The following is a 26,832-nucleotide window of genomic DNA, read 5'->3' on the forward strand; positions in this document are numbered from 1 at the left end:
AAAAACCTGGGGCTGAGCACTAGGCAGCCTGCCCTGGAGGGAGCCAGGCCCAAGTGATTTGGATACAGACTCAAGGGCCTCCTCTATCAAGGCAGATGTTGCCAAAGTCACTCTCTTCACAATAACACTTTGTTAGAAGTTTCCAGTGAAACATCCTGGAGGGCACTGCAAGGCAAACAAGGGCTACAGGACATGATTTATTTCTCTCCCTTCTTTCTCCCCCATGCTGTCCCCATTGTGCAGGTCTGTCACAGGGAGCTCAGAGGTTGCTCTCACATGACCAAAAGGAACTTCTGGCACACACAGATCTATCTAATGTGAACCCAAGTGGCTCAATGACGCCAGATGCAAATCAACATCTCTCCTCTATTACAGCAATTCTTCTGCTATCCTCTTTAATTCTTCATTGTATTTACTTTATCCCTTTCCCAAAAGCCAGGGTTATTTACAGCAGGCAGGGAGCCACTGTCTGTCACAAACACTTTTGCTTTCCCCCCGCTGGCCCAGCTTGCTATTCTAAGTGGGAGCAAAGCACAGATCAGCCCTTTTGGATCCCATGGATAATAAAACAGAAGCTGTCAAACTTTTATTAATCATTCAGCCCTTCTCAAAGAGAACTTGTAAACAGGAACAAGAATTCCAGACACAGCAGCTCAGAGTCTTTACAGCTAAACACAAGTCACGGTATCTCCCTGCAAGAAGAGAGAACTACTGGTAACTTATCTGCTTGTTGGCTCTCTCCTTCTGTATTTTATATTTAGACAGTCCTTTATAGGCTAATAATTTTTACAAGTTTAGATATAAATCAAGCAAAACTCTATCTGTATTATTCCTCTGACTCTACTCTCTAAGCCTTGAGGACTCCACATGACTTCTGCTACCAACCTATTGATGCCCTGAATGATGAAGGACCTTAATTTTACACTATGTGTGGCAGATTGAGTGCTAAAGACAGCCTACAGTCCTGGTGATGTGACAGTGACAGGCTGAGAAGATTGGTTTCTAAAGTGAAATCCAAAACTCTGAAGGCAAAGTGGAAATTGAGTAAAGTTTTCTTATTTTTAGCTCTTTAAACAATTCCATCTTACTTGCAGCATTCTCATTCTGACCAAATACTCATTATCCAATATAATCCTTAAAAAAGTGCAATTCAGCAGTTGAGATCCTCAATTCAGAATTTCATTTTAATATAAATTGTACACTAAAAGATCAGGTTACCAGAGGGGAAAGTGACAGCAAACATATAAAAAAATCTCCCATAACTTCTGTCTAGAAATACCAGTAGTGCCTTTTGTGAGTTCACTGCAGAGATTTGAAAGGGCAAACTCATTTGGATAAACAGCACTCTGCATCACACTATGTCCAAGAGCCTCTCTCTAAAGACAGTGACCTTTATTGGCACAAATAGAGAAGAAAACTGCAGACCACACTTCAGATGGTGCAGATTTTATGGTACAACACCAAGACTGCTCTGGTTTCACCCCACTGACGTGGTCAGAGAGTCTTGGTATCTCCTCCCTTAAGTCCTAGATGTGTGCTTTGCTTAACACAGCTACACCAGCACTGCCACTAAATGAGACGTGATGAATCACTGGACTCTTATAGAGTTTCAAGAATCAATTTAAAATCTGAATAAGGCCTGAACTCCAGCCCAAATGATTTTGCTTTAAAAGCCCAACTAAGCTGGAAATGACATCCCTAATTGTGGCAGGAAAGGATCCACTGAATAACTGAATTGTTTCCACACAAGGAGGCAGAGCTCTGAAATAAAAATACTTGAGTTTTAAAGCTTACACAACTGCAGTACTACGAAATATGCCTACAAAACATTGCCTTTTACTAAGTAATCTCATAGCCTCAAAGTTTCAATATGCAACACCAACACACGCTAATATAGCAAAAAAAAAAAAAATTTTTTTTTAATTGGCCTTATCTTGATTTCTGCAGAAATAAGAAAAATAGAAATAAACGAATTTGCAAGTGCACAGCATTCTTTTTGCCAGCACTGGGCTGTTGTGCACTTGTGCTAGCACTCTAGCTTTTAAAGGAATGACGTTTTCAACTCTTCTGCAGCCAGACAGAATGAAGAGTCCAGAAAAATACACTTAGGACCTATGTTCTTTGTACTGGCTTTAGACGGGACTATGAATTTTTTTTTAATTGCAGAAGAAGTCAAAATTGACTGAGTTTTTCCTCTGAGAAAAGGCCAGCATGACAACCAAAAGAAACTCTCTAGAACAAATACCAAGTTGCTGAAGTCTAAAGCAAAAAAAAAAATAATCTCACTGAATTCTAAAATGTTAGAATAATCTATTCTTACTCTTTCTCAGGCTTCAGATTTAAAAAAAAAAAAACGGTTTAAGAGGCATGCTTCCATTTTCATTGAGGTTAAAAAGACAATACTGGTTCAAAACTTGATTATAACCTCTTAGGTTTGAATCACTTAATTAGATCTGAATGCAATTGAGAAAAACAAGCACAACATCTTAAGAACAGATATTTATCCCCACTATTATTTACTGTGAGGAAAAAATGCGTGTCAGCATCATTCCCTAATTTTTTCAGAAATCCAGCCAAGGTACCTCATGCTGAGATACCCTTCTCTTAGAGGTGTAAAAGCTTCTTCTTCACTGTCATCTGTGTCATTGTGGGAATAAAATAAGTTATTTTCATGCCATTTATATTTTAAAATTGCAAAGTAAAAGAATATTGGCAAGCAAAGTAAAAACTTATGACATCATGAACACACCACAGTGTTCATTAGCAACAGGTTGACACTCTGCAGAATTACTGGCAGTCCTTTTACACAGAATGGCAATCCTTTATTTTTAGCACATATTAACTGTTAAGGGAAGGTGAGGCAATGCAGGGGAGTGATCACCCATCTGTACAAACTGTTAGCATTAACTGCAATCCATTAGATGCCATTTAGATGCCATTTGCCAAAAAAGGCTGTCAGTGGGGTTTGGCACTATTTTTCATTTTTTAAAAGTCTTAAGAACAAACAATTTAGAAACTTGTTTTTTTTCCCCCAGCCATTCTAGTTTTAGATGAGGTTGAAAGCCCTATCCCAGTCTGAGGCACCACCTGTGTACCACATTCTGCTGCTGTGAGCTGCTCCCCACCCAACTCTCTCCAGCAGCTGCTGAAGTCTATTTGGCCACCACCGAGTCCAGCCTGTTCTAGCAAATCCCCACATAGATCTGATACTACTCTGCAGGTGTTCTCCTGCACAGCAGTTCTTACTCCTTAACTCCTCACTAAAAGGCAGCAGTATGACACATTCCAGAAGTGAAGCACAGCACTAAATGTGGCTATCTTCACTGTGGGAGACTGCTGTCAGCACAGGCAAGGCCACGGCTAACCTAAGGAAAAGATGCTGTTTCCTGTGATATGGAATGTGAAGGTAATGCTCATGCATCCAGAACCCACAACCACCAAGGCCTCAGAAAAAGCTGTTTGTTCATGTGAGTATCATGCAGCAATCCACAGCTCTCAGAATGAACCAAAGACACAGCCCTAGGGAAGAAGGCACAGGAAAATGGAAATATGTAAAGACATCCCCTGATATTAGCAACTACTGCGCCACAACCACTTCCAGCAGAAGGTGATGAGCATCAAGGTGCTCTGAAATCTGACTTTCAGAGGAAGAATGGAAAATGGGAAGAAGTGCAGCCAACGAACCCAGCTTTACTGTCACATGTCAGAGGCCCTAAGGGCCTCATGTCAGTAAGCAAAGTTGATAAAAAAAGCAGCCAGCTGTCCTGTATTTTTTTTTTTAATCCTCAAAATGGGCAGAAAAGTGATGTGCACATGTGGCATGTCTCATTAATACTTATCATATGTGTATCCATGCATCACACAGACTACAAACAGATCTAACTATGCCATATGCCTGTTTCTCATCTCATTTCAACATTTATCATTAGCTTTAAAAATTGTGCTCTAAGAACCCTATGCAAGAAACAGGCTATCATCTATGTTTTTACCTCCTTTTTTTTCTTGTAAGTGTCTACACTTCTCTCATTTACATTAACAGTGTATCTTTGGGTTTTGCCTACTCCACCATGACAAAAAGATGACAGTGAAAATCAGGAAAGAAAAATCTTGTTCGTTGCCAAAGACAAAATGTTTTGAAGATACAGACTCATGGATGAGAAATCTCAGCCTAGTTTGAACATTATAGGCTCAGACAGCCTTAGAAAACCAACACAGAAAAAGGGAAGAGTTAAGAAAAGCAAGAATGTAAGAAAAACAACCAAAATGAACTGTATATAACCCCAGACATACTAAAAAGTGACAAGTATAAATTATTCAAAATGAAATTATGAAACTTTCGTTTTATTTAGAATTAAACATTCATTTCTGTACAGGTACTCAGCACCAAAATACAGGATTGCACAGTCTTAAAAATGCAATTATTTTAAAACACTGACAAGTGTTCCAGAGGAAGCAGAAAAAACTATATTGAGAAAACTTTATTTTGTAAGAAAGTTATAGTTTCTGATAAATCTATAAAAAAAAAAAAAAGAAAGGCAGATGAACTCTTCAGAATATCAAAATGCCCATGAGAATAACTTCCTGTAAAACTACGTCATGTGCCAGAGAAATTCTCTGGTCCTTCCAAACTTTGCATTACTTGTGAAGAGTGTCAGAATGAGTTCTTATTTCTGAAAACTGGACTATAGGAGTTTTATTTGGGGGATTTTTAAGTAGAAAACCCTTGTGAAAAGAAAGGATATTCCATATATTTACAAAAATCTGTTTGATTGTTTATTAAGTCCCATGAGAAGGTTTCACTGGAATATAAGACTATTCAAAAAGAAGCATTCCTTGCTTCCTTAACATCTACCTCATTTCCAAAACTGTAAGGAATTAGACTTAAGGGAAAATTTCTCAGACACTGTAATTTCTTGGCTCACATCAGTACGAAAAATCTTGTAGCAATACTGGTTCTACGACCAGAAGAATGCACAGAAGGTTAAACTGGTGAGTTGCTCAACACAGACAAGAACTGACACACTGAAGACTCCAATTTCTTTACCATCATGGGTTTTTTTGAAGCTGACTTGGAATCAAATGGAATCCAATCCACAAAGCAGTTATGTGAACATGTATATATCCTTCATCCATACAATTGCCCTTTCTGTTTCTCAGACCCAGAGTGCCTGACATACTTGTGGGTTACATACACAACATCAGGTTACTCTGAAAGACTTGCAAGAAAATAAGCAAGAGTTTTGGAGGATTTTTTTCTGTCCCTCCCCTTCCATCTTAAAAATATCTGATGTGGTCACTTTATGTGAAAGCAAGAGACAGCACTCCATAGCTCTCTGGGACCAGACTTTTATAAAGAGGAAAACTTTGCTGTCCACAAGGGCAAAACACACTCACAAGAACCAGCTTGCACACAAACACACAGAAGGATGAGAAAAAAAAACAACAGTGAACAAAAACAAAAGAGAGACAATGTTCATACCCTGGTAAGGTCCATGCCAAGTTTGAGCTGAGAGATGAGATGGAGAATTACACTACGTTGATCATCCATGACTCCTAAATCCTCCTCTTCATTATCTTCAGTATCTGTCATTTCATCTTCAACTAGGATCAACTCAGAAGCTGAATGCTGAAATGAAAAGAAATGTCACCATCTGAACAAAAAGATACAGAATGGGTATTTTTCCCCCCACTATATATGTTTAAAAATGGAGCTGTCTCGATGGAACTGAAGACAGCCTCTGTTAAAACCAAGAAAAGATACAAAGTCAAAATAAATAAAAAATCCAGTGATGGATTCATAAAGCATTTTGATCCTTTCCTCAGAATGAGAGTACTAAGTATAAGATGCTAATTTACACATTCTCTTCTCGTATTTATACTTCAGTCATGTCACACAAAGCTCACAGCATATTTAACAAGTCATCTTTTCATTAAATAGAAGTACACAGTTGAAAATGATCTTCAAGCTTGTTTCATAAATCTCCCCAGCAAATATTCATGTCATACACAGATGTTGCATGACTCGATATCATAGTTTTTTTTCCATTCTTTATCAAATTTCAAAGTTAGATATTTAAGAAAGCCAAGACATTTACTAAAGAAGATAAAACGACAACTATAATTAAAGAACACACTTCTGAAAAAAAGCTATAGACATTAGATTTTGGGAAGCAGAGCAGTGCTGTTAACTCTTTATAACTATTGGAACACTTCATCACCTCACAGCACAATGTCAGTGCTGCTGAGTTTCCAAAAATACAAGCTGAATATCAATAGACAGGCACCATGCCAGTCACTTCAAGAGGAACTTTACAGCAAAAGGGATAATGACTTGTGATATTTTATTTTTCCTCAGGGTTTTACAATGTATAACTAACAATAATCCAAACAGGTGGTAGTTACTTTGTTCAATCCATTGAAACCACTCTGCAAGCCTTCCAGATATGTATTCAAGTAAGCTTTTTGTACTTCAAGGGAAAAAAAATTGGGTTATGTAGATGAAAAATTACAGCCCAGCACGTCATCACTGCCCAAAGATTCCGTGCTGTAAATGAGACAACACTCCCTGCAAAAGTTAGCATTCTTTCATGCTAAATTGCACTTCTGCAGGAACAGCTAGTTCATTACATAAAACAAGAAATTCTTCATCTCACTCTGGAAGCCCACACAACTGAAAAGTTTCACTAAAACCAGCTGATATCCAGAATTAAGTTTCAAAGGAATATTTCTGAATCATCACATTAGACCCCCTCAGGTGAACTGTAGCTTGTGTAAGGGGAGTTCCTTTGAAATTTAGTTACTACGGAGGATTCCAAGATTTGAATAAAGTACTTTCTTTTTTTTTTTTTTTTAATTACTTAAATGTTTAGGTGGCTATTCATAAAAGAATAGCTATTTGGTGAAACCCAAGGACATCTGCAAGACACTTTACAGTTGCTTTATTTAGAAAGTAGAATATGTAGATTACATAAAACAGAATCTGGTGAGCTGTAACCTCAACAGCTTGGAGCTTTTCAAAAGGACAAAACCACACTTTCTTCTTCCCACTCCCCCGGAAAATAAAAGGAGAGAACGATAAGCCCTTTTCTCCCAAAATGCACAGCATTATTACCCACTGACTGATGCCTCACTGACAAGTTCAATTAACATAAAACCTGACAACCTCACACAAAATTATCAGTCGGGGAGAGATAAAGCACCGAAGCCTGGCTCAGTCGCACAGGCTATGATTCATTTGGAGGTAGCATGGAGAAAGCAGAATCAGAACTTACAGGAGATGCTTCCACAGGAGGCTTCCCTTTGATCCAGCTTGACCTCATTGAGAGCACTGAGCTACCGAATGGGCTCTGCTGCTTCTGTCACTGCCATGAACCGAGCTTGCGGCAAACAAGCTCCAGCAGGAATTAACAGCGCTACAAAAAAAGCAAGGGAACCTCCCCTCCTCACTCCCACCCCCTCTTTTTTTTCCTCTTTTTTTTTTTTTTTTTTTTTTTTGCTATCTGAGGGGTTGGAGAGTGTGCACCGGATGGCAATCTGCTCCTTGCATTTCCAGTCACATGGCACTGAGATCAGTGAGCTTAAATGCACGCAGCTCCAACTGGGAAATGGTGCTGCTGTCCCCAGAGGATATCCCGACCGGCAGTTCTCCAGGAGGGAGGGGAAGGGGCACAAATTTGTGTGAGACAGAAAGAGGACACAAAGAGAACGTGCTAGCATGTAATGTCCTTTTTGCGTGAACATGTAACAGCTGCGTAGCCTGAAGTTTCTAACAGCATCAGAAAAACAAACAAGTTACCCATTACTAGTCTGCAGACTAAATTATATACTAAGAATTTGCTTTTTCTCCCAAAGATTGTACTTTCACCCAGGGCCAGAAAATCCTTCTTTCTTTCTTGATGGAATACATGTTACATTTTCCTTGCCTCGTAATTGTTACTACCAAAATAGCAACCAAGCCAGAATATTCTGTGAAATTATCTCTCTCTGCTACCCTGCAAAACATCCATGGTCAGAGCAAGCCACCCTATGGACACTTGAGGTGCTCAGGAAAGTAGCATTTGCACTGTTGTAAATGAAAGCCTTTCTGCTCATCAGGGAGGATGAATACAGTGTAATATTAGGATCAATCGTGTTTCATGAGCACACTGTAAAGACTAAAATTTTAAATTATCTTAACTATATCTATTCTAAGAACTTGTGCAAGGTCACCAAAAAAACCCACAACTCTGCTTTTACAGTCATCAACACACTAGTGACCTTCAGTGAATGACATGGAGACAATTGCTCTTCTCTCACTTTCCAAGGAAAAGAATTTAAGGAAGCAGTTTACAATTTATGCTACAGGAACTAAAGAGCATTCATCTTCAGAAAGCAATATCCTTTCTATATTTCCCTCTCTCCTCATTAGCTGTTCTACATAACCATTAAATAGGTTTTTAGGAGCACATAAACTAACTTTAACACATATTTCTTTAACTAACACATTTTCTTAAACCAACATGCAAGCACAACACCATGCGAGTGGACACGCAGTCACAAAATTAAAAAAAAAGACTAGTGTATCTTTAAAGTGTCATAAAAGTCAAACCATTCTTTCTTTTTCTTTCCATGAAAATAGCATGCAGTTTAGTAGTATCCAATGCATAAGCATTCAGCAGAAAGCAAAGGATTATGTGGAGTGATTATCCTTTAACGGCAGCTTTTCTGAATCATCAGACATAGACTTTTTTTTTACCTCGTCCTGTAAAATGTAACTGGCAAAACTGACCCAGGAAAGCAGAGATCTGCTCCATCTCTGGGTGGTCAGAGCATAATGTAAAAGCTATTGAGCTGTGCACTGCCCAGCCTGGGAACTAACAGCACAGCCTGGTTTAGGTGCTGAGCCTGAGAAATCCAATACGGACCAGTTACAACCAACCACAAAAAAGGGGCTTATATTTAAAATAATTTTAATCAAAATCAGTTTCCAATACTGGGCTGAAACACTAGTATTTTTCAGAAAAATATGAAGAGAAAATAAAATATAATTTCCAAAAATACCAGGAAGAGACGCACTTCAAAGTTTAAATGCCAAAGACATGAAAATACACAGCAGCATAGAGCTATTTTAAACAGGTCACCTCATTAGAACTGGGATCGATTAATTTAGAGAGGTCATCTGCTGGGATACAAAACGGATGTTCCAGTCAGCAGTCTCCATCAGAAAACATGCTGATTCTTTTTTAACAATGAAACCTGTACGGGTAAGAAATTGTTTCTGAAGGAAACATTTTGCATTTTAAAAAAATGCTTTTAGGAAAAAGACACTTTGACAAGCCTGGGATAGAATCACAGAGTTAAAAGCTATACTTCTGTGAAAGGGCAAATGTGCCTCTGTCCTTCTACAGCTTCTTCCACAAATTAATTTTTCAAATTAACTGCTGTGCTGGAAATTAACTGTTAGAGATATACAACTCAGAGCTTCATTTTCCAACATATTTCACAAACCATACAATGCAACAATACTGTCAAGAATGACTGGGTCTCCTCTTAAGTTTTTTGAGGGGAAGAAAGTCACAGAATCAGTCTCATTTAGACTGGAACTGACTTCTTGGTATCTTCTTTTCCCACACCCTGCTCAAGCAGTACAGAATCAGTTTCCCAGGACGGTGTCCAGCTAAATTTTGATTATCTCCAAGGATGGAGACTCCACATCTTTTCTGGGCAACCCATATCAATGTTCACCACTCCCCACAGCAGAACTGCATTTTCTGGTGCTCAGATTCACTTCCAAGTGCCCACTGCCTCTTGTCTTATCACTGGGCACTATTGAGAAAAATCTGTCTCCCTGTTCTTCACTCTGTGAGAACACTGATAAGATACCATTGAGTTCTTCTCCAGGCTGAACAGTCCCAGTTCTCCCAGACCCTCCTTATGGGAAGGATGCTCCAGAACCTTCATCATCTTTGTGGGCCTCTGCTGGACCCATCCCAGTAAGCCCATGCCCTGCTTGCACTGGGGAGCCCAGAACTGCACACAACACTGTCGATGTGGCCTCACCTCTGCCAAGCAGAGGGGAAAGATCTCAACCTGCTGGCAACACTTCCTAAAGCAGCCCAGGAAGCTGCTGGCCACAAAAACATTTTGTTGGTTCACGGTCAGCTTGTTGTCCCCCAAGATCTCTGCAGAACTGCTTTCCAACCAGATGGCCTTCAGCGTGTATTAGTGCAAGAGTTTACCCTCAAATATCTCCAGATACAGGACTTGGCACTTGCCTGAGCTTATCTTTAAGAGACTCCTCTCTGTCCAGACTGCCAAGGTCCCTCTCCATGGCAGCACAAACCCCTGGCACATGAACCACTCCTCCCAGGTTTTTCATCACCTACAAACTTTCCAGGAGTGCACTCTGCATCATCATCCAGGTCATTAGTGAAGATGTGGAACACTGCCAGCCCCAGTATGGACCCCTGGGGTACACCACTAGTGACTAGCCTCCAACTGGACCTTGTACCACTGATCACAACCCTCTGGGCTGGGTTGTTCAGTTTTAAATCCACCTCACTGCCCAATTATTTAATCCATACCCTGTCAGCTTGCCTATGAGGATGTTAGGGAAGACAGGGTCAAAAACCTTACCAACATTAAAGCAAACAACATCCACTGCTCTCCCCATAAGCACCAAGCCAGTCACTTCCATTGTAGAGGGGTATCATGTTCGTTAAGCATGATTTTCCCTTTTTAAGTCTGACTACTTCTAATTGCCTTCTTGTCTTTTATGTGTTTGGAGATACCTTCCAGGGTTAGTTGCTCCACCACCTTCCCAAGGACTGACAAACCTGCAGCTCCCTAGATGGTACCAGAACACCCAAAGAGTTTCTTCTTGTCCTTTTTTAAAATGAATGACGTTCACTTTCCTCTAGACTACACAAACCTCTCCCAAATTCCACAACCTGTTAGAGACTCTGGTATATGTGCAGTTTAAGTGCTGCCTAACCTGTTCTCCCTCCACCAAGGGTCAGTCTACCTCCAGACTTTCCCTCTGATCTCAAAGTCTGTTACCAGTAAAGGCCAAGGTAAAGAAGGCATAGAGTAATCTCCACCACAGTAGTAAGCAGAGACTATGTATATCCTGGGATATCAGGGACATGTATATCCATGTATATCAGGGACACACTGAGGACCTCATATTCTTCATATAATTATGAAAGAATACTCTAAGAATCTTCATTTAGGCATAAAAACGTGTTTATGTTTTCACTATAAAAAGGACTGTAGTCAGGAGCAAGAGGATGAATCTTAGGAACTTAAAACACCCAGATAAAAATATACCATTTTGTAATATTCCAATGGAAGCATTCTTTAAGTCCTTCTATGTTCAAAAAAATGCCAAAGATTGTAAAACAAAATCCCATTTACAAAACATGTCTGCATCTAGAGAAAGACAGAATAAGTTAGAAGCAATATTAAACAGAATTAGCATTTTCAGACTAGACAAGGACTGTCATATTTTCTGCAGAGTCCTCTAATTATCTTTGGTCCCTACTAGTACATATAAAAGTCAAGATTCCCTTCAATAATGGCATAGCTTTGCAAGCATCATTTATACTCGCATTTGTGTAACTCGAGAGCTTGCAAGCAGGTTTTCCGTGGGTGTAAGATTAAATATAATTCCACAAGGTCAGGGAGCTTTAGCACCCTTACACTTATGTGAGAAATTAGCCCCGTAAGATTTTCACCAGTCCCAATACTAAAGTTAGAATTCTTTTTCTAAAGTGAGTAAGAACAACCCAAAGTAGTAGCATATAATGAGCTGTTAGCTTCTTGTAGGGCTTGTCACTGGATCAGAAATGACAACACCACACTAACTTGCATATGCCACTTCTCTTCTACTGGGCACCACACATTTAACTGCACTTACTGTAGCATGCACCTGACAGAAAAGCATGCAAGTTTACTGTACCCATCCCTCATCAGCAGTGATCAAATGTAGCTTGTGAAGTCAGTTGTACTTATTAAAGTATTTTATATATAGACTAGCATCTTGTCATGCTGCCGGTTGTGGTGGGCTGTCCCTGGCTAGGAGCCAGGTGCCCACCAAAAGCTCTCTTTCACTCCCTTTCTCAGCTGTGCAGCAGAGAGAAAATACAATGGAAGGCTCATGGGTTGAGTTAAGGAGAGGGAGAAATCACTCACCCATTATCTCATGGCTAACACAGACTTGACTTGGGGAAATTAATTCGAATTATTACCAATCAAGTAAGAGGAGGTAATGAGAAAATAAAAATAAATTTTTAACACCATGCTCCCACTACTTCTTCCTAGGCTTAAATTTACTACTTCCTACCAGTTTCCCCACAGTGGTGCAGGGGGACAGGCAATGGGACTTGCAGTCAGTACTTCACACCTTGCCTGAGGGGAACTGTGACCCAGACTCTTCCCCTGCTCCAGCACAGACTCGCTCCCAACAGGGACAGTCATCCACAAACTTCACCAACATGAGTCCTTCCCATGGCCTGCAGTTATTCACAAACTGCACTTCCATGGGTCCCTTCCACAGGGTACAGTCCTTCAGGCACACCCTGCTCCAGCATGGGTCCCCTACGGGGTCACAAATCCTACCAGAAAACCTGCTCCAGCATGGGCTTCTCTCCACATAGATCCAGATCCTGCAAGGACCCTATTCCAGCATAAGCTTCCACAGGGTCCCAGCTCCAGCACAGGGTCCTCCAGGGGCTGTGGGTCAGTATCTGCTTCGCTGTGGTCCTGCAGAGGGAGAGCCTGACTGGCCATGGTGTGCACCACGGGCTGCAGAAGAATGTCTGCTCTGGCAGCTGGACCATTTCATGTCCTTCCCCTCCTTCTTCGCTGACCTTTGTGTCTGCAGCTGCTTCTCTCACATTCTAACTCCTCTCTCTGCTGCTGTTCTGCAGGTTCCCTTTTTTCTCCCATCCTAAGTCTGCTATCCCAGAGGCACTAGGATCATCACTGATGGGCTCAGCCTCAGCCAGCAGCAGGTCCACCCTGGAGCCAGTGAGCATTGGTTCTGCCAAACACAGAGCAAGCTTCCAGCAGCTTCTCACAGAAACTGCCCCTCTAGCCCCTACACTACCAAAATCTTGCCACACAAACCCAATAGAAATAGAAATAAATAAATAAATAGAAACTTTGTTTACTTCAACCTAATTCTTGAAACAAAACAGTTTGAAACACATTTACTACCTACTATGAAGACTGATTCCTGAAATTATCCTCATCCACTCACTTTTTCTCTAACTTCCAAATGCAATGTTATTTACAGATTATCAAGCCTATTCTTAACTATAAGGCAGTAAAACTTTTTAATATCCAACAAACTCCTGTGTCTCTTTATATAAGATTTTCTACTCTTCAAGAACAGCTCAAATAAAACCATAAATAATTAGAAAATATTCTTCTCAACGTTTACCACCATGCAATGTAAGCAGCAGAAAGTGAAAAATGGAGTTGAAAAAGTGGTGGTGAAGACAAATAATAGCTTGGAGCTGGCCTCCCTCCATCTTACTGTAGTCTTATTTATGCTTTGCTTCTGGTGGCATCCGTGACTGATCACTACAAAGAATGAGTAGATCAAAGATAAAACCTCACATCCCATATACCCACTGTAATGTTGGCACCTGGATACCAAAGTTACAGTGGCTTTCAAAGAGACTTAAGGCTGTTCAATGTTCAAGGTTTGATGTTTTCAAAGCCACATAATGAGCCCGGAAGCAAAGCAGATCTTAAATGGAGAATTTAGAGAGAAAAACTTATTACCTGTGTACACCTTCATTTCATCCTGAAAAAGGTTTCTTAAAGATAGCAAAATAGGCAGGCTCAGTTCAGCTGCATTTTTAAAATTTACTCTATTTTGTAGAAGTTGTTTCCTCTAATCCAGAAAGTCTACCACCTCAAGGGGGAACCCACTCCCCTCAAACCCCAAAACATGCACTCTCCTAGAATTCTGTCATTAGAGCTTAGCTCTAACAATGATGTATCAAAATTGCACCTAACTTTTAAATTATTGAAGCAAGTAATAGAGGACGAGAATCAAATGAGAAGGATTTTACAATGAAAAAGTGAATACACCATAACTTACACACAACACTACCATGGCAAGAAAATATATCACTTTATTTTTGTTATCTACATACAGAACCAACCAGAAAGATAGTTAATTTTTCCTTCTTATAACAAAGGAAAAATGGTATAATAAGCAGATTTTCTACTTACCTTAAGTTATGCATGCCAAGAAAAATAATCCAGGCATATTTATCTAATAGGTAAGTAACTGCTGTATCCAAGTTTGTGTTCTGACACCGTGGGGTCAAAGCATTTATGTAACTGTGGACACATCATTCAGCACTAATAGGTCAAACCAGGTGGTATTTGGTAGAAAAAGCTTACATCAGGAAAGAATATCTAGAGTGCCCAGAAATTAATTTCTTGCCAATTTTTTTTTGTGTTTGGTAATTCAGGTCTCCAGATAAAATAAAATTCTTCAAACTAGGACTGTCAATGATTAAAACATCTCTTTTTTTGTGTGTATGGATAATTTGTATATATTTTGTGGTTTGTTGCTTGGGGTTGTTTTTCATTGAATATGCTAAACACACATGTTCAGAAAATCTCTCAGCTAGGGACAAGCACAAGGATCAAAGTGTGGCAATCTGTCTATCACACAAGATTAATTGGAGACAACATGTAATAGCAGAGACATCTACTGAACCAAGAAATACCTATCCTTCTCTAGGAGATATCCCATCACTGCACAGCAAGCCAGCAAAGCAGAAATGAATCTTGACAGTAACGCTGCACAGACAGGCTGACACACACGGACAATGCAAGCAAAGAAAACGATCACAAAACCTTCACCTCAGGTGACAAACAGGTCTGCAATCTTTTTCCTTCTCAACAGAAACAATCTGCCAGGCAGATCTGGAGACAAGCATGTTATCCAGATACTGATCAACTAGAGAACTGTATTAATGCCTTTTGCTAATGCTTTGCGGGAGTATCTCTGGGAACAAAAGTCTTTTCATCATTAAAGAACAAGCTGAGAAAGCTTCCTACACTGCAGATGTGTTTTACTCTGACCTCGGACTATATTTAGGGCTGAACATGACAATGTAGCAGTGATGAGGACCAGATAATAAGAGATTTCAGAAGAAAAAGGACTGGTTTCTTGTTTAAAGAATAGGAACAAATGCATGCAACACAAAACAAAGAACATCTATGTTTACATTGCAGTATAGCCTGTACAAGCACTCAGAAAAAACACTCAAAGCTAACTCTGAAAGTTATTATGTTTAAAAATAAAGAATCTATCAGTGACTAAACATCCTGTTAAACAGAGTTCCTCATTTGGGTTACCTACAGCACTATAATCCTGTTATGCACCAAATAATGTTTTTTGGACCACTTTCGCCCCCATGTTCATATTTTCTTTATAAGACAATCCCTCTTGCAAAACTTGATTTTCATAAACCTAAGTCAGTCAGTTCTGAAAACAGGCTGAAAAGCAGCTAATTCCCAACACACAGATTCCACAGGAAAGATTAAGTATGAGTACCAGTCCACACATGCTTGCGAGCACCTTTCAGGAAATGAGGGCTATGGAAGTACAGAACTGTTTAATCCGAATCCTAAAATACAAGAGGACTTTGCAGTATTGCATAAATTCAGTAAGAACTGGGAATAAATATATTTCATCACTGGTATCATCAGAAAGAAATAGTAACATGAGACTATAAAACAAAAATGCATGAAAAGCCCCACGGACTTGTCCTAAATTAAAGCAAAAAAACCTTGAAGCCTAGCATAAATCACAACCATAAGACAGAGAGTATCATATCATAAACAATTTTAACAAAAACTATATGTAATGCAATACAGAGACTAGTGAAGAACAATTTCCTGAAACATATTCAGTTTTATTTTGCAAATTAAATTTGCAAATGGCAACAAATAGAGTATCTGACACAATTAAAAGTGTAAAAGCTTGCAAACCACAGAGTGCAGCAGGACAGCTTCGAGTCACCTCCAGGCAGCACTTCAGACACTACAAGGGGTCTGAAAGTCACATGGTTGTAACATTTGGGGAGCTAAAGACAAAAGACTGCAGGTCAGTGCAGGAGAGTAGCACTGGGGAAAGGCTGGCAGAGAGCTGCACTTTATGGACACTCCCCTGTATTACAAGGCATCCTCTCTAGAATGAGATCCTTGGGGAGAAACCTGAAATTCTTCATATTCCCATGAAGAAGAGGAGGACAAATACCTTCTGGTAAGGGTCCCCGAAGGTGGACCCTTTTAGCTGCTCACCAGACAGTACAGCACACTGAGTATGATGCCTTTCCTTATCAAACAACCCTTTGCTCCCATCGACAAAATCCCTAGAGAAAGTGCAAGATTTTGTGCAGAGAGGCTGTGGGAGCTGCGCTGTGGGAGGTGTGCAGGACTGGACAAGCTGACCTGATTAGCGCTGCTCTCACAGTGCTGAGCTGCAGGACCTCGGGAGGTCCCTTTCAAGCCAGAGTACTCTGTGATTCCATTATGATTCTGCCTGCAGTGCCCAGTAACTGAAAAGTTAGGAAGTAACAGAGCTGAAGTCATTTAGCCAGCTGTAATTCTCTTTTATGTCGCTTTGTATGCTAGCTAAGCAAATTTACGGCACAAAAATACTGCCACATTAGTCAATAATACACCACTCACATATGCGAAGAGGGCACAAAAAGATGGACAACTACAAATTTAACCTTTACAATCATCTGGTCTTGCAATACCAATCTATATGTAAATCCAGTTCTCATAGTGCTATTTCTTGTATGCAGTATCACATGTCAGCACATTTGTAAGAGGACAGAAATGGTAAAGACATGTTAATCCAAGCAATATTAACAGTCTTGCCCCAAGACAACACATTTATTAAATCACCCTGACTCTTCCTGCAATTTCATTGCTCATCCACTATACACATTTACATTGTTGATAAACACACAAAACTAAAAAAAACCCAAACAAAAACCCTTAAGTCTTTCAAAAGAAAACTGAATCACTATAAACCATAGCAGGAGAATATTCAATGTGTATGTGAAACAAATTAGGCCTAGAAGGTTGTCTTCTTTTATATGTAGAACTTCTTGAGGCCAGTGGAACTCTCTGCTTAAAAAGCTCTCAAGAACTCTTCTCAGTCTGAAGAATCAACTGCTTGGTCCATCTCAAACTGAAAGTTCTCTATTAATGTAGAAGAGTTCTGCCTTTTTCACTTGCTCCTTCCAACTCCTCCTCTGGGACAAATTTTAGAATTAAATTCTGTTATCACAGCTGAGATTTATTTCCACATTCTGGCCTTTTCAAACAAAGAACCACTACAGTTCATCATCACAAGGTGAAAACCCCAATTTTTTTTCTAGCAAGACCAGACAGAATAGCTGAAGCCAGTTAGGATGATTCACTAAACAAGATAAAGCAATGCCAACTTGAGCCAAACTCTCTCTGTAAAAGAGTTGAAACCAACTTAGTCTAGTTAAGGAACTGACAGTCTTAGTGAGATTGGTAACATTTCTAACGGGCAGTATCACCAAGCCCACATATATACACGTACTAAGAAATAAAACTGATAGCACAAAGCAAATTAACTGGCACATAACAAATGGGCACACAATCCTGAAATAAAATTAACATTGACTTCAGAGTTCCTTTAGTAAGGGGCCCAAGTTTTATACTGAATAGAGTATGTAATTGATCCACTTAAAGTTAATTTTTAAGCCTTACTGCAAGGGAACCCAAGTTCTTTATACTCCAATGATTAGATTTCATTGACTTTTCACTAGTAATTATGGAATGCCACATGAATCAGAAGCTCATGTTTATTCAAATTAGAAGCAGATTTGGAATAAAGGATTTTTTTTAACACAGAGTATTACTCTCAATTATATAGATAGCAGCTGGAGCACAAGCATTTTGGAGGTGGAAGTGATTCAAGAATATGCAGTGGGTTTGACTGGTAGTAAAATTTTTATTAATTATTTGCATAAACAGTTTTACTAGAGGACTGTTTGCTGACACAAACTATTCTGGAAAGCTAGGAAAAAAACCAATCAAAATTAGCTAGATTATCTTAGTCATTGTCAGTGCTGCTGTAGCAGGCTTAGGGTCATTTAATTCTACTTTTAGTCTAATTGTACATTTAATCCTTAAATATACATTCCCTTGATTATCCTTAAATATACCTTCAATTGATTACCTCAGATTTCATTTTTTAGATGGTCTGCATAGTGAATGGATTAACCGGTACCATCTTTGCCTAGAGATTAATTTAGCTAAATCATTACAGGCCATTCAGTGTGCTCTTCGGCCTGAAAAGTACTTAATCATGCAAAGGACAAAAAGCAGAGCACTTTGAAAAACCCTCTAATGTCTGTACTAAACAGTGAAAAGGGACCATCTGTAATTCTGCAAACGTTACTTTCCCATCTTCATCTTTTGTTCTTCCATTACTGCACTTGTGGCTAGCACTGTATGTTCATGGCCAAGCTCTCTCCCAGCATCAATTATACAGATTTCTGTCAACTACAAAAAGGAATTAGGAAACACTAGAAACAAATTATACTAGGAAACAATCCACAGACCTGGGCACGTCTGCTGAGACACAGATAAATAAAGGTAATATTGAATTAGAAATAATTTCTTTTATCTAGCTTAGTTTCTAAAATTGCATGAACATTTTTTAAATTATTTCTTAGCATCTCTAATGCATTCTGCAATAGCTCTAAAGTCATATTAGTATATATACTTACATACAAATAAAAACAAATTACAGCTTGATAGAAAGAAACTATCACCTGAAGAAACAGGAAAAAAATACATAAACATAAAATAGAACAATTCAGCTCAGTACCTCCTCTAAGCAGAGCAGCTCCCTGTTACAGTTGAAAACATCAAGGTTCAGATCATCTAGGGGACCAAAACATCTTTAATAACCTGGACTTGACTGCCCTTGCAATCACTATCACAATTAAAACCTGGTTTAGCATTTAGATAATCAGAGCTAAAGGCTCAATCCTACAGAGCTCAAACTTCAATCCTATTAAAAAGACACTTCAGTTTGGAGCATGTGTACAGCTGCTCATGCTCACAGGCAAGGCAAAGTTAGGGACAGGAAAGCAGAGAGACAGCACAGATCCAAGGGACAGGAAGAATCAGCTGGCATGGCATTTTAAGGCATAAAAATCACATGAAGAGGACTATATTCCAGATCTAGCTACAGAACAATTTTTAAAATAATTCTTAACTAAAGTATTAGATCCAAAGAAAATTATTCCTCCTCTTTCAGACCCCACATAAAAACAGCCTGTTACCTATTTGTATTTGGCTGTCAGGGGAAGCATTTGGCCTGCAGTCACTCTCTGTCAGCTCACACAGGGAATTCTGACACCCAAAATGACAATTAGTTCAACTGGAATAGTGATTCACACTTATATTCTACTTTGACACGGAGTTTATTACAACTCAATTTACTATGAGATTCAAACTAATTAATTTCAGTATTTCTTGAAAAGAATTTCAAAATTATTAAACCTTATATGAAGAAAGCAGGGTCCAGTTTATGGCAGACTGGACAGAGACCAAGTTCACATCACAGGTCTGAAGAGTGCACCTATGGCATATTTCACACCAGATTTGTTCTGTTCTGCTTTAAGGAAAAACTCCAAAAGTTACCTTGAAATTGTAACACAACTTATGCTAGAAAATTCAGGAGCATTTTACATCAACTATCATTAGATTAAGAATAGTTCTGTGCAGTTCAGCCATCATCCCTTCCATCTGATGTTTCAGGTGGACAAACCAAAACAAAAAAGGAGAAATTAACTAAAATTTAGAGACTTATAAAATGTTTTTTTAAAAATTTGTAAAATAAGAGACAAAATTTCTTGAGGTTGTTTCTTTTAGTAAAGATAACAGGCTTGAACTTCTGCTGTCCTATATCAGAACTCTAAAAGAATAATAGGCAAGGAACACACAAGAAAATAACCTCTGTCACAAAATCTTTTATTTTCTGAACTAGTTTAAGCAGTATCTCAGACGATATCCCCCCTGCATTTGGAAGCAGGAAATGCCCTAAATAAACCAAGTCAAGTAAACACCAACATATTATCAAAAGAGGATAATCTTTAGCTTCTACCTTATTTCACCAGAGAAGAAACTCTGAATTCCTGAAACCCTGACAGTACAACAGACCAAAAAGTTTTAATTTAGTTACCTATGGTGTCAAAACTCAGCTCCAGAACTTTCCACATCCCTCAACAATGCTGAAGTATTCAAAGAAAACTGTATTAGATGAATCTTGTTATTCCAGAGAATTGTAAAGATCCACACACTTCATAAAGATATAAAAAGCTGTTTGTTAATGATGCTGGATGCACAGCTGCCAAGTGTCTGAATGCTGTGCTGAGAATTAGCACAGCTATCACTAAACACACTCAGCCACTCGGCCATGCTGCCAGGAAACTGCTGCCACTGGCAGGCAGCTGCATGGGAAAGATTCCTCAGCAGTCACCCACAACCTCCTCTGCCCCAACATAACATCTCTGTTTTCTTCTTAAAATCACTGCTGATCCACATTCCTACAGTTATCTTTTCCTTATAAACAACACTCCATAATATAAGCAGCTGAGTCTCCTGCTCCTCAAGGTGAGCCATTTAATGGCATTTTCTATTTCAGACTAGAGGGCAATTCACAATTTGTTTGGTTGGTCCATCTATTATATTACACAGAGTTAGCCAAAAAAGCTCTCTCCCATTCCTGTGAGGTATAGCTTCTGACTGAGATAGAGGTTATACCATAAAATTCCAAATTTTTTAAAATAAAAATCTACACTAGTCAAAGAAGAGACTGGAATAAATTTTGATAGCACTGATAAAGGAACTCTCATCTCATAACTTCTGTAAAAGCAAGGCTTATTTCTTCTGGCAGGTATATTTGGAAAGTTGAGCCCCATTAATACCCCAGAAGCGTCTTCAAAAAAACAAGATTATCTGGTGCCTAGTTGGGTTGTCTTAAAAAGAAAATCATTAAGAGAAATAAGCTGCATTTGAATGACACTTGTGGATTCCTCTTTTCTTCTAAAAGAAACTATCAGATAAATAAAAAAAGAAATCAGGGCATTCAGTGTCAACAGAATGTCAACTAATGACATCTAGAAACATTTTCTTATTCTCTGCTTATGTCACCACTGTTACTAACAACAAAGTATCTGGACTACAAATAAGTGATGATTTGCATTTGCTTTTATATATTATTATATGTGCTAAGCAATTAGCACAGTCGGTGCTTTTAGACCTTTGAAAATAAAGTGCCTATTCAGTGCCAGATCTAGGCTCTTGCCTTGGACACACAAGGCCACAATATATTTTAAAATATGATTACATCCTGCACACAGAACTGTTAAATTGTGTCAAATCAAACACCTTTGATAACTTTGGGCATGTCACACATCATCTTCTGGCTGACTACCTGGCTCAGATAGCATTCCTACCAGGGTAATTGTTAAGTTTCTCAGAAAAAAATTCATCAAAATTATCAAAACAGAAAAGTGTATCAGCTACATTTAAAAAACACTTCCAATTCAGAGCCAACAATATCAATCTCAGCACCACACACATGCTCTCTGTAAGGAAGGATACAGGTTTGTAAAGAACTTCCAGGAATAAATCCTGGTTTAAGCCACTTCCTTTGGGCAAAACCAAATTTCTGCTCATTAAACTGTACTACTGCATAACAAAAATTGCATGCCTGATTCCAGCTGCTTCTTGTTGCTCCACAATACACAAACTTCTACTTACTGTTTCAACCAAAAACACCTTCTTGAGCTAACCTTTTTGTAACTTAAAAATCTTACTCTTTTTCTGCCCTCATCTCTTTTTCTTTTTAATGTCTAATGCCTCAGGGCCTCAAACGCAGGCTGCTGACTTCACAAAGACTGCCCACAAAGCACTGAGGATTCTGTACTAGGAACAGTGCTACACTTCCTTGTTTCTATTCACCCCTTCAAGGGTACACCCTTCTCAATAAATCATGAGTTCCACAAGCAAAGCAGTATACCTCAAGCCACGCACACAACTCAGTGTCTCTCATCAGCAAATGAACAGGAAGGGATTGGACTCAAAAAAATATTGTTATTTAAAACATGCCATAAATGGCTCAACTCAACTGCAAAATGATAGCTTAACTTGAGTAAAATCACCTGCTGCTCTTTATATTCCTGCTGCAAAGTTCATGCTTCCACATCCCATTTGGTGTTAGTGGACGATGGAGAATAAAAAATAAAAAAAACTAAAAAAATCCTAATGAAACAGATTTAGGTGGTTCAGTAAGTAGTAACTCCCAAAACAATACTCTTAAATAGCCTCTTGTCTTACATACTGTAAAAAGTACACTTGGCTTATCTGAAAAAAGAAATTACACAACTTCCTAATAAAAAGTAATTTAAACACTTTGTTAAATGGACACTAGGAGTAACAGAACTCAGAATTCCTTTCTAAGGACAGAGGACCGAAGGAACATGTTTTAAAAAAATGGTTTAGCTGTGAATTTTTTTGAACTATATTCAATTCAACATACTACAAAAGAACTGGAAAAACAGCTTTATTAACGTCTCCAGCCATTACATATTTCGTTAAAGGCAATATAATTTAATTTAAGCTGTTCCAATTGCCCAGACCATTCATTAGTTTCTTCAGCTCTTTCGAAAACTTTGTTCCAGTTCTCCAGGTCTCACGTGCTCCAGGTGCCCTATAATCTCTAGGGTCTCAGAGTGCAGTGTTTTCCTTGTGGGCAGGACTGGTTACTGAAGCAGACAGCAGAAGCTGGAGTTTGTCGTGATGAGAGATTTTCAGTGCATGACATGTCTGACACGCAGCTGTGAGTCTCCTCAAAGAGTGGATGCTTCAGAACTGCCCTTTACCAAGTAAATGCCATAAAAGCACAAATCAGCTGGTTGATGCAAGATGATGGGGACAAGTTCTGCCCATAATCACTTAACAGGAAAAGCGATCAGGAAATAACATCGTTTTTCAACTCAAAGAACAGTCAGCTATACTCAAAAGATGCCCAAGAGCAAACAGCAAACATGGAAGAACAAGTAGCAAGCAAGCAGTGTCTCCTGTCTATCTCAAATGAATGAATGAAAAATAAATAAATAGCTCTTATTTGCATCAGAAGATAGAAATGTGTACTGACAATCAGTTGATTGCTTTTAAGATTATGAAAGAAATTGTACACTTGTACACAAGTACCTCGGAGAAGTAAAAGCATAGAACAATATCATTAACGTACTTTTTAAGTTTTTGGAGTGCACTTTTGCATTAAGCTTATCATTTTCACAAAACAAAGAATACACTATAAAGACAAAATACAATAATTTATCAATGAAAGTATTTACCATCACACATGGTCTGTGTCTAACCAACACCCTACAGACACCAAGCAAGCTTACCTCAGTGTTTGGCTGCAGTGCCTGTGCATCCTGGGCTGCAGATGGTACTATTGCCCATGTAATATTGGCACTAGCAGATGATAAGGAGCTGAGAGCACCATTTTTCAGTTCCTCTGTGGAGTGTGACTTGGGCCCAGGCCATCCCAGGATACCTTCTGAAGCAGAAAATATCTATCAGTTTATGAGAGAAAGATTACAGATTTCCTCCATTCACCTCACCCCTCTACTGATCTAAATGTGTTGTATCTCTTCTCTGCCTCTATGTACAGCTTCACTTTAGTAAAAAATGATCTTGTACTTTCTGAACTAGCCTATGCAGTATCTCAAATGATATCCCTGCCTTTGGAAACAAGAAACACCCTAATTAACCAAACTAAGCATCTTACAGGCCAATCTATCTGTGATTTTTTTAAGTCAATGAATGTTAGACCTACTAACAGACTGTATAATCCTGAATGTGGCATACCTTGGAAATTAAGCAAGAATTCTCTACCCCCTATTTTCATAGTTATAAAGTTATCCAAGTAAACCCTCCATTTCTTCCGCTTGAAATCAGTTTTAAGTCTAGCAGCTGTATTTTATTTCTGTCTGTACTATTAAAAGCTTTTTCTAGATTAAGTACTAAAATGCTTTACTGGTACCAAGACCACAGTTTAAAAGAGGTCTCATTAGGAAGATACATATTAAATATGAATCAAACAGAACTTGGCATCAGAACAACCCTTATTTCTGGTGGTACTTGATTTCCTGGATGGGTATTTAAGGATGCCATGACAGAAAGTATGATCAGCTAAGGCAAGTACACAGTTGTTCCTCCCTAACTGCTCTAAAACATAGTCTCAACAGTCAAATCAGTAGCCCTCAGCACGGGACTTAAAATTTCAGTTATTAATTACACGCTTCCATAAAATGTAGAGATATGGATAAGAGAATCACAGCTCCTCAGTCATTACCATAACTTATATATGAATATACAATTAGTGCCACAGGGAGGATCTCCTCTCATCACTGACAGATTTTTAAGATGGTGCAGAGCAACACAAAGTACATTAAAGAATGTGCAATTTCTCCTCTCTATATCACCAGGGTTACCAGAGATTGCCTCCTAAGTGAAGTAAATGGTTAGATCTGGAGAGGCTATGCTGCGTAGCATTACATTAACACTTCCATTATTAAAAAATGGGCCACAAATCCCATAGCTGACTGAGCTCTTACCAAATGCAACAAACAAAACAGTTACAGAACATTCCTCTCATCTAAAATGGCACTAAGTTATGAAGACACCGCACAACTTCAGATCTGCTTTGCTTAGGGTGCTTTTGTGGCGCCATCTTTTGCTGAAGAAAGCATGAGGAAAGCATAAACAAATTGTTAAGAGTAAAATTATTTTCAAAGATCTGAGTAACCAACGGGGGGAAAAAATCCAGCTTTTTTTCTTTTTTAAAATGTGTATTTCATATAATTACACAAAATTCCCCTTGCCAAAGGAAGAACATTTCTGTGGCTCTGCTGTCAAATTATATTTCTCACTCTTCATTATTTTGCAATAACAGATCTTGATCTATTTTTTGGTTTTTCTCTGTCAAAAAAGCTGAATAATGGATTACTGCTGCTACTTTCCTATTACACAGACACTAAAAAAAAACTGAACTGACTTCTCTTTATGCCAATCTTTAAAAATATGTCATCCCATCATTCCCTTGGGCAATCCATTTTCTCTCTGCAGAATCTATTTGGCCTTCACGGTAAACATTTATTTTTGATTTTTTTTAATCTAGTTTATGTAAATAAGCACAATGAAGAAGCACCTCACTTCAGGGGAAATTTTTAAGTGTGAACATTTACTTCATCATCACAAACATATTTTTAAAGACATTATATTAGTCTTCCTCTTCAGTTCAAATACATTGTAAAAAGACCTTTGTATTTCTCTGCACATTTTAGAGTCTCTAAGAGAAATAGAAACTGTTAGAACTAGGCAAGCATGTTTTCTCTCCTGTACCAAGGGCAATGCTACCCTCACAAAACAACAAATCTTGTCAGCCTAATCAAATTTTAAACAGATCTTAAAAATACATTATGACCTAGCCAACACCAACAGGATGCCAACAGTTACAGTCTAAATTATATTAAAGCACATTCATTTCCTCAACACTTCTGCATATGTGAAAAATTGTTTTGTTAAATTGTGCATCTGGAATTTTACTACTTTGCAGAAGAGAAATATGCTGGGAAAGAGTAAGTCACACAGCACAGAAATCTAAACAAATAAAGAGTATCTCTCTGAACAAGTTGAAAAAAATTCCTGCCTACTTTCAAAGTGCCATCAGGGAACCTGTGATGATCTTTAATCTACAAATCTTACTCTGAGATGTCAGCATTCTCATGCCATCCCAAGGGACTTGCCATATATCTAACACAGCAGCTCATGTTTCAGGCAAAAGCAATCTCTGATGAGAGAACTCATCAGAAATTATCTTCAAATCAACTAAGGCTGGAACACAATCTCTATGTAGAAAGTGAAAGGCCACAACAATATGGCTCCTACATTACTCATCAGTTTTACAAAACTTTTCAGGACAGTTTTTCGGGGAGCGGTGGTTTCAGTACAATCATAATGTTCTCATCTGCACTACTACAAATTACTCTTATCACAAAATAGTGCCTGTATAGCTGTTGTCTGTGCCATGTCTAATTGAGTTGTTTTACTGGAATTCACTCTCCACAGACTGAGCTGCCATCTGTAAATCATTTGATCCATTTTAATGGAGTTGCCATCTTTGCCAGTTTATGGGACTCAAAAATTTCTATCACTAGTTCAATCCCTGTTCTTATAAAGAATTTAAATATATATATATAAATTAAACATAATATGAGGAAGTTTATCTTCTGAGTTGGATACAAATAGGAAGAAACTGCTGTCATTGGTTTGGATTTTTTTAAGCCAGATTTTTTTCTCTGTTTTCAGTCACAGTCAAAGACAGCTGACAGAAGGTAAATTCTAATCTATTTTGATACATTTCAGAGCTCTAAAGGAATTCTCCAGAAAGGCAGTCACAAATTATATAAAAGTATTGAAAGCTACATAACTACTTTACTACTTGCTTTAAGACTATGCAAAGCACTACACTAATTAAAACATCTGTTTCTGCAGTAAATGAAGATGCAAAAATCAGATGTACCAAATACACAACTAGTAAAACTGTCAGATCTCTTCTACCTGCACGGTGTTGGTTCTGTAGCTCCAGAAGTGAAAACCCAAGTCTGATTCCTCTGAAAGTTCACAGCATATGTATATACAAAACAAGAGTTCTTATAGAAATACCCAAAAAATAGCTTCTTT

General features: G+C 38.5%; 1 protein-coding gene across 2 annotated transcripts in view; it reads right to left on the reverse strand.

Moving 5' to 3' along the window:
* OSBPL10 (oxysterol binding protein like 10) overlaps window positions 1-26,832 on the reverse strand; it is a 113,037-nt gene that overhangs the window by 16,966 nt on the left and 69,239 nt on the right. The window contains exons 6-7 of one of the 2 annotated variants that reach the window (XM_014884054.2): window positions 23,490-23,644; window positions 5,480-5,626 (exon numbers count right to left, since the gene is read on the reverse strand). In XM_014884054.2, the coding sequence (XP_014739540.2) occupies window positions 5,480-5,626; window positions 23,490-23,644 (302 nt within the window). The remainder of the gene's footprint in view (window positions 1-5,479; window positions 5,627-23,489; window positions 23,645-26,832) is intronic. The other variant, XM_088164481.1, reaches the window with a different exon arrangement.

The sequence above is a fragment of the Sturnus vulgaris genome, chromosome 1, assembly GCF_052056855.1.
Source record: "Sturnus vulgaris isolate bStuVul1 chromosome 1, bStuVul1.hap1, whole genome shotgun sequence".
NCBI classification, from domain to species: Eukaryota; Metazoa; Chordata; class Aves; order Passeriformes; family Sturnidae; genus Sturnus; species Sturnus vulgaris.